At 33.5% G+C, this 9,399-nt stretch overlaps 1 protein-coding gene across 1 annotated transcript; it reads left to right on the forward strand.

Annotated features, from left to right (window-relative positions):
* Positions 1-5,923: 5,923 nt before the first annotated feature.
* LOC106771170 (uncharacterized protein At2g39795, mitochondrial) lies at positions 5,924-9,007 on the forward strand. Its single transcript, XM_014657093.2, has 3 exons — positions 5,924-6,254; positions 8,098-8,426; positions 8,511-9,007. The coding sequence occupies exons 1-3, from the start codon at positions 5,997-5,999 to the stop codon at positions 8,665-8,667; spliced, it is 744 nt and encodes a 247-aa protein (XP_014512579.1). The 5' UTR covers positions 5,924-5,996; the 3' UTR covers positions 8,668-9,007.
* Positions 9,008-9,399: the final 392 nt, after the last annotated feature.

A 9,399-nucleotide genomic window follows, 5' to 3' on the forward strand; every position in this document is an offset into this window, starting at 1 on the left:
AAATGCACTTGTGTTTAAATGAAAAATGCTTCATTCATTGCTTGTTGGTGTTTTTGTCTTTCTCTTAATGCTAGTTATGACTTGATCAACCATAGCTTGATTTTGGGGTTTATGTAAGGTTGGGAAACTTTGGGTGAGCCTTGAACTAGACTAAACACCTAAGGAAAATAGTGTCTAGGGATAGAACTAGGACCTTTAGTTGTCATAAACTTCTTTTCTTAATGCGGGTGAATTTGGTGGATTACCAAGGGATTGGGATTTAACAAATGAACCTAGGCTATCTCACCAAGGGATTGGGTTTTAGTANTTTAGCTAGTTGACAAGAACAAGTAATTGATGAAGGGTAGTGTAGTGCATTTGCATAGGAAGGAATTAGTTGAAATCATTCTCCAACATGTTCATTCCACATAGTTATCAATCATTTCATATTCACTTGTTTTGGCCCAAGTAGCTCAAATTTTACTTATGCATAAATTTTACTTTCATTGCATAATACTAACTAAAAAATGGAATCATTCTTTATCTTGAATTAGTTAGTAATTATACGATCATAGAGTAATAACGAAGTCTCTTGGGAAACGATATTCGGTTTTACCGGTATTACTACTTGAGCGATTTGGTGCACTTGCCAAAGTCTCAACACCCACGTCGTTGGCGCTCAGCGCCCACTTAGGGCGCCCAGGCATGAAGCAGAAGAAACTGGCGCTCAGCGCCCCTAGAGGGCACCCGGGTGCCACCTGCGGTGCTAAACCACACTCTGGTTGACTTTTCTACATTATGGTTGACTTTTTTGCACTCTGGTTGACTTTTCTGCATTCTGGTTGACTTTTCTGCATTCTAGTTGACTTTTATGCACTCCAACTATTTGATACTTTGGCCCTTCTTTCAATTCATTCCAATAGCCTACAAAATCAAGGGAATTTAGTGATAAAATCATCAAGTATAACCTCAACTCTCTTATTCACAAAACTAAAGCAAAAAATGAGTTAAAGCAAGTTTCTAAGTCAAAAAGGTTACATTTAATATCAAAATTGAATCACGGATAATGGTATTTTCAACCGTTATAAATTAGATTAATGCACCACACATCAATGTTGAGTACGAGAGAGGAGTAAAAGAACTTATATAACTTGTGCAATGTAATGATGATGGAAGCTCCCTTGCATATCAAGCACGAACAACTTCCTAGACTAGAATTGGCAGCGGACTGAAGGATGAAAGTATGGCACGATAAGTGTTTCATGAATGCTTCAATGAAGGTGTGTAGGTGAATTAAGGAATCTCACGCTCCGAAAGCCTTCCAAAAGGGAATGAATCTAGAGGAGAGGGTGCAGAAGAGGCACAAAATGTTTGAACTCTGAAAAATGATTCTGGAGAAATCTTAACAGCATTTCATTAAGTTTCAAAGTTGGCATTTACAATCGAAAGAGTCTCCCTTTTATGGAAGAGGAACCACTATCCATAATTAATGAACAAGTGTTTTCAAAGATTTTGCATCTTGTTCTGAATAGGTTCTCTCTTTGGGATTGTTCTAGCTCTTTGGTTTGACTTCCAATAAGTCTTCTAACCAACAATAACTCACCTTCACAAGGTAAAGCTTCTTCCTCAAATATGGAAGTATCTGAATCACTAGAAGAGTCTTCATTTTCACTTTGGTAGTCCAAGAGATAAGTAGACCTTTTGTGAGGACACTCGGAAGAATAATGTCCTCTCTCTCCACACTTAAAGCATCTAGTCTCTCTACCCCTTGTTTCTTTTGAAGATTCTTTGTGAGAGATATTCCTTTCTTGCTCTTTCCCTTTTTCTTTGCCCACTCTCTCTTTTTCTTTTTGTTTTTCTTTGTCGCGAGATTCTAAAGATCTTGTTGGGCTACCCTCCCTCTTAGAATTTTTCCTATACTCGGATGTGGTAGGGTAAATCCTTTTAGTGGAAGCTTTTCTTCTAAGTTGTTCTTCCACTCTCACACATAGCTGAACGAAGTCATTTAGATCTAAGTAAGGTAAGAGTTTTACCTTATCTATAATCTCATAGTTTAATCCACTCTGGAACCTAGCTATGGTGAATCTCTCCTCTTCTTTATCCCAACTCTTAACATGAGTAATTCCAAGTTTTGCCGATATTCCTTAACACTCATGTTTCTTTGTTGACGTCGATGAAGCTTGTCCATGACTTCTTTAGCATAGTAGGTCGGGACATGTCTTCTGTGTAAGGCTGCTTTCAACTCATTCCAATATTGGATGGTGTAGTCGCCATGCATCTTTTGATCTTTTATGATGGATGTCCACCAATAAAGGGTTGCACCATGAAAGGTTAAGGTGGCTAAGGTCACTCTCCTCCTGTCATATATGTGGTAGCACTCAAAAATTTGTTCAACCTTCATCTCCCACTCAAAGTATTCTTCAACATTATCTCTACCATAGAAAAGGGGAAGGTCAAGCTTAGGTTCCACATGATGGTCTCTATGGTTATGATGATGGCTAGGAGGGCATTGATAGTGATCATAAGGTTGGTAACTATGGTGATCACTATGTTGTGAATGATCATCATGATCATTATTTTGCCTATGAGAGTGATCCCCTTGTGTGTGCCCTCTCTGATTGAGAGTAAGATTGGCGACCATTTGCCTCAGTTCATTCAACTCAGCCTTGGTTCTATTGAGCTCTTCTCGCAACTCTATGTTCTCCTGATCTTGATTGATGTTACTTTGAACACTAGAGTGACTCATGCTTGTGAAGTAATGAAAGTGTTTTCACAAATATTTGAAAGTCTTGCATAAGTATGAATCAAAGCTTTTTAAAAAGGGAATTTGCTTGTTTTTGGTGAATGACTTCTATAGAGATTATAGAGGTGAAGAAACTGAATAGCTCCCAGGAAGGAGAGGTGAGTCACGATGGACAAGCTTAGAAACCTTGTCCTTCCTTAGCCAGAGTGTCTGTTAAGTCCCTGGCAAGTGTACCAGATCGTTATCAAGTAATATAAAACGGATAAGTCCGAGTATCGTTTTCGCAAAGGATTCTTAGGCCTTAACTTTCGTGTAAACCAATTGCATAAGACTTGAGAAAAGAATTAAATTTAGGTTTTGTATGCAAGATGAAAATAAACATGCAAAATGCAGTGAATCAATTGGCTAAAAGAAACTATGGATGAATGAAGTTGTTGGGGTTTACAATTTCATCTTATCCACCCTCTTATATCTACTTTTCTTATCTAATTCGCTTATTTATCATATTGTCATGCAAACTTTCTTAGTCTACCCTAAACCCAATCTCTTGGCGAAAAGAGCCTATTACTAATTACTAGCTTGCTATCTCTAGCCTCCCCTAGTAACTAATAATGCATGATAAACAGAAGCAAAATACAATTGATTGTCCTACCCCTATCTCTAGGTGGTATTAGCATAATCAAGGAATTCCCCCCAGTTCATGACATTACTATACGTCTCCGTATCAATAAAGACAAACAACATTTACTGAATGAGTTAAACGATACAAGCATTAAGCAGAGGTAAGGAATCCAACAATTGATAAACTAAGCATATGCAAGCATATAAAGAAGATAAGAATTTTGATATAAGAGAGTTTCAAAAGATTACATTGTTCCCCAACAACAAAGGGTTTAGTTCACCATGGACATAGTGAATCTAGATGAAAAATAATGAAAGAATGGAAGAATAAACCCTAAATTTGGTAGGTTCCCACCAGTAGTTGAAATCACCTTGGTAAAATTGCATCATGTTAGATCATATTGTTAGGCCTGCACAAAAATTCTAGAGAGAGATTGTTAGTATAAAAATAAGAAAAATAAAAATTTAGGGATTGAAAAAAAATATAAAAATGGAAAAATAAAAATAAGAATAAAAAAATAAAGTCAAAATTAATCAAGGATCAGACAAATAAAAGATATATTATCAATTGTTGGGTTTCTTATCTATGCTTAATGCTTCTATCGTTTAACTCATTCGATAAGAAGATATTTGCCTTTGTCGATACGGGAATGTATGGGGAAGTCATGAACTTATAAGAGATTCCTTGATTAAGCAATATTGCCTAGAGATAGGGGTAGGACGATCAATTGTATTTTGCTTCTGTACTTTAATGCATTATTAATTATTTAGGAAGACTAGAGATAGTAAACTAGTAATTAATAGTAGGCTCTTTTCGCCAAGGAATTAGGTTTAGAGTAGATCAGAAAGTTTGCATGACAATTAGATAATAAAGCGAATTAAATAAGAAAAGTAGATATAAGAGGGCAAATAAGATGAAATTGTAAACCCTAACAAATCCATTCATTCATATCTTTTCTTTGCCAATTGGTTCACCTGCATTTGCATGTTTATTTCCGTTTTGCATTCACACTACAAGATTATTTCTTTTCAAGTCTTATAAGATCACTTTACATGAAAGATAAGGCCTAAGAGTCCTTTGGGAAAACAATACTCAGACTTACCGTTTATATATTACTTGATAACGATCTGGTACACTTGCTAGGGGCTTAACACTTAGCACTACACCAGAAACTAGAAACTTCAACAATGAATTTTGGAGAACTAGAAACTTATTCAAACGACCAATTTGATATTCCTAACTTAATGAAGGTTTCTAAAATAAGTTTATGTGTCAAATTGAACACCAAACCAATCAAATGACCAAATAATTTATTCTCCAAATCAACATCAAACTCAATTAAAACAAGCATATTTCTTCAGCCAACACAACTACAACCAACATACCAAATTGGCCAATTTAGACCAAAACAACCATACAATGCAGATAAACAATGCATCAACATATTGAAAACTAGGTAGTTAACCTCCTTTGCTTGATAGAAACTCAAACAACTTTATAAATCCAACACAACTCTCACATATCAAAGAACTATATATGCTCCTACAAATCTCATAAGCATGGTTAGGGCATGCCATTAGAACCACCTATTAGTAGAGAACCTAATGGAAGGCTCAGACAACACATCCCACAAATTCAGATGTATTGGAAAAATATGAAAATTAAAAAAAATAGTAGAAACTAATTCACTCTTTTATAAGAATTAATTAAATAAAGTTGAAGATCTCGTCTCAATGATCATTTAAACACTTTCTGAACTTCAAATAAATAAAAAAATGAATGAAAAAACTTAGAAAGAAGATTACAAGAGAACATATTTATTAAAATAAGTAAATCTTATTAGTTAGAACCTTTCTAAGACTTTATTTTGCATACTCCCACCATTATTATAATTATTATGTTATTATATTTATTGTTATTGTTTGCTATTTTTCTTTCTATTTCATGGTTAAGAGTTTAAGATTTTTTTTCTTCCAAAATATCATATAAGAATGAAATGCTTTTATTGCAGTGGTAGGTAAAATAGATATTAAAAAACTAATTTAGAACCTATAATAATAACACTTAAAATAATTGGATTGGTATGATTTTAAGATATAGTCAAATCCTTATTATTAAAAGATATATAATCAAATCTTATTATTTAAAAGATTTAATCAGATACATATAATTCAATAATATAATTAAATTATTATTATTCAAAAATATATACACAAATAAAACAAATCATATTTGTATATAGATATAAATAAATATATTTTTAAAGACGAATTCTTCAACCAACCGAAACCCATAAACATTTAAATGTGGAGACCACTATTTTTTCAGAAACAGTTCACGTGAGATCTTTTGTCATTGTTATTGTTAAAAGGAAACCTAAAATATATTGATATTTAAAAGAAATTCTATAAACATATTTAAATTTTAGGGAAACTTTAACATTCGTCTTTAAAATTTATAAAAATATTCTAGAAGACATATTCACTAATTTGAGAATTTAAAGAGAAAAATATTTTACCCTACAAAATTTAGGGTGAAAAATACATTTGTTATTCACACTTGTATAAATAAGGTAAACCCAAAATTCACTGCTATACACAAAACCCTAACACTAAAACCCTTTGTCTCTCGAGTCTTTCTGTCCACACGGAAATGGCGATGTACGCAATGCTCCGCCGCGCCTCCTCCTCCTTGTTACCTCAGCTTGCCCGCCGCGCCACAGCACAGTCATCTTCTAGAACATTCCAGAATGTTCTCTCTGCTCTCCATAGAGAAGCAGCGATTACTGTTGTACCCTCTCTACGTTTCGCAAACGCCTTCGCAACGCAGACTAGCGCAGATAAAAATCTTGCTCAAGTGCTTCAATCTGAGATCGAATGCGCCCTTGAAGACATTCATACTCAGCACCAGGTAATTTGTTCTTTTTCACTGTTATTACTTTCTTTGAAGAATGCTTTGTTCCTTTTTCTAAGTTTATCCTTTTTGCGCTTTCCCCATGAGTTTCTTTTCCTGGGTCTGTAAGAATATTGAATAGAATATACTTGTGCTGGTGAATTTTCTTTCGGTTTTTCTTGTGACTTCAGTTATAGTATAGGAAAACCACGTTGAATGTGGTATCAGTTTTGTTTTTTTATGGTAGTGATGGTGAGATAGCCCTATGTTCCTTGAAAGTAGTAAAGGTTGTTTTCAAGTTGCATTAATTTAAGGGTATGATTGGATAAATATGTTTCTCCTAAGCAATTTTAGGAGGATAATGTAAGAAAAAAATTGCGTTAAGTTAAAATTTGGATTTTTAAGAAACTAACTTGAGAAATCAGAGAAGTACATTTTAATTTTTTTCTTATTTTCTTTTTTAGAAGTGTAGCATTTTATGGAAAAGTTTATCCTGAGTTGGTTATTGGCTTGAGGGATGCCCATGTTGAGTACCATTATTGATGGTTTATGCGAATCGATTGGAATAGACCAGTGTTCAAATGAGGGGTATGTAATTTTGAGCTGTTTTTTATGAATAGGTAACAGAACGTTGTAGTGGTGGTTTGTGAACCCTGTGTTTCTTTTCTGAGTTTTATAATATGCCACTTGATTTTATTTGCTTAGTTCATTCAGTTTTTCAGGGCGTCATTTTTAGGAAAATTGTGTGGGACATAATAATTGCTGCTGTTTGTAATGTTTGACTTGAAGCATTTATTTTTTTTTGCTATACGTGTGGTTTAAAATTATTTTATTGTTATCTATTGTATAATTCTAATTTTATTTTTCTGCATATCTACAACTCATACAGGCCTTTTATTGTAGTGTTGTATTTTAACTGGGATTCCCTGTCTGATTCTTTATTAATGTTTAAGTCAATGAACTTCTGCTAATTTTAGTTTGCTAACCATGGTTGGATTTGAGTGCCTTGGTGTTTTAGCAAAGTCGGCTGTATGACATGCCTGGATTGAAAAACCTTTTGTCTAATAAATTTATAATGCTCAGGAAAATTTTTAGGAGGAATCTTGTGAGAACTAGATTATAGATCAGTTGGTTTTCATATGGGGTTTTATACTTTCTTGGTTTGTCTCCTTTCCGCCATATCTTTTCCTACTGCCCAAAAGTCTAAACCTATTCATCTAACTATTTTTCCTTTTTCTTTTAATTTCATATATGTGATTACTTTTGATTATTTATCAGTCGATGTTGTTTAGTTTTATCACTAAATTTTATTCTGAGGGCAGATAAATATATATGATTAGTGAGGTATCAGTGGTTTGAGTCAATATTAGCTTATAAGTTTGGTAAATATACTTTGAGGTGTTCTGTAAAGTGTATTTTGTTAGTATATTGCAATATTGAATGCAGTTTTTGTTGGTAGTGGTGAAACTGAAATGAAGTTTGTAACTATTTTTCTCGTTGGAAATGTCTTTGCATAGGTTTGTGATATATCATACTATTGTTAAATTGATGAAGTATATTTCATGTAAGAAAATGTACAGAAATGGTGGCTTTAAAGCCAATCTAATATTCAAGGTTAAAATTACCAGAAATTTCTAAGACATTTCCTGATTTGCCTGAAACGTACTGTGTAGTTTAACCACTAAAATATACATAGAAAAACGTTTTCCTTGTCGAGCCTTGCCCCGAACTATGGTCAGGGATAGTTTGTTGCGGGAATGCCATTAATGTGTTTTGTCCTATAGAATTTCCTCTGGTATTTTAGTAATATTGGATCGGTTCATGGGTTGATTTTATTGTCTTTTTTGTATAACTTTTCCAGATTGATATCCCAGATGATTTTCCTTTTGAGATTGAGGACAATCCCGGGGAAAGAACCATACAACTTAAAGGACAATTTGGGGATGAAACTATCAGAGCTCAAGTTGACATCCCTAATATTGCACCTGAAGAAAATGAGGATGACGAAAATGATGAGAAGAATGAGACTGAATCTAGCATTCCTTTAGTTGTGAGTGTTTTCAAAGGAAATGGAGTGTCTCTGGAATTTGGCGTCACGGCTTTTCCCGATGAGATTTCCATTGATAGCGTGTCAATTAAGCAGTCGGAGGAATCCGAAGACCAGTTGGCATACGAGGGGCCTGAGTTCCTGTAAGAATATAGTATTATTATCTATTTTATTTTCATATAATCTCTCCCGTACTTTCTGACCATTTCTTCTCCATTCCTTTTTAGTGATTTGGATGAAAATCTGCAAAAGGCTTTTCACAAGTATCTCGAGATCAGGGGGATCAAGCCCAGCACAACCAATTTCTTGCAGGAATACATGTTTGCTAAAGACAAGAAGGAATATTTAGTGTGGTTGAAGAACCTGAAGGACTTCGTTTATTGAAAGATCCTGAAATGTTGACAGAGGCCGTTGTTTTTTGGTATACAATCATATGTTCTGCTGTATCATGATGAGAGTTACTGGTGTAGACTAATAAATTTAAAAAACTTGAATGCTTAAAAGATTGTCTAGGTGTTCTTGACAATTTCACCATGCTCATCATTCAATATTCATTGGGTGATACTCCTATGCATTCTTTTACCTTTCATTGTTGTGATGTAAGTTCAAAATATTCACTGCTATTTATAGATTAGGCAGATGAATATACAGTCCATCATCTTTATTCATGCTCGTAATTGCTCTGTTTTACCCTTTTCTTGGGGGTATAAGGGAGTTTGATCAATTTTTAGCCATATATGCGGTGTTATGAATTTCGTTAGGACATTTAAGCTTGCGACCGGGTTCGGTTTGAATGGTTATGGAATGCTGTTTTTATGAAATAATAAATGTCTAGAATTAAAATTTATTATGATAAAATATTTAAGTTCTTTTTAAAATATATGAATATATTATAATTTATATGTCAAATTATTTATATAAAATTAAAAATAATGTTAATATAATATAGTTAAAATATGTATTTAATTTTCAGTTAAAATTATTTTTAACTTTGCTTTTTAAATGGGTCAAAGTAGTTTGTTAACTTCTTGGTATTGCATATGTCGAATCAGTCCTGTAAGTTATTTACAATACGAGTTTATATAAATAATTTTCTCTGATTTTTGTTAAATTTAA

The sequence above is a fragment of the Vigna radiata genome, chromosome 8 (assembly GCF_000741045.1).
Source record: "Vigna radiata var. radiata cultivar VC1973A chromosome 8, Vradiata_ver6, whole genome shotgun sequence".
Classification (NCBI taxonomy): domain Eukaryota; kingdom Viridiplantae; phylum Streptophyta; class Magnoliopsida; order Fabales; family Fabaceae; genus Vigna; species Vigna radiata.

Coding starts and splice junctions, on each gene's coding strand:
- LOC106771170 (XM_014657093.2), top strand. CDS start 5,997: ATGGCGATGTACGCAATGCTCCGCCGCGCCTCCTCCTCCTTGTTACCT. Junction 6,255..8,097: donor ACATTCATACTCAGCACCAG/GTAATTTGTTCT, acceptor TAACTTTTCCAG/ATTGATATCCCAGATGATTT. Junction 8,427..8,510: donor TACGAGGGGCCTGAGTTCCT/GTAAGAATATAG, acceptor ATTCCTTTTTAG/TGATTTGGATGAAAATCTGC.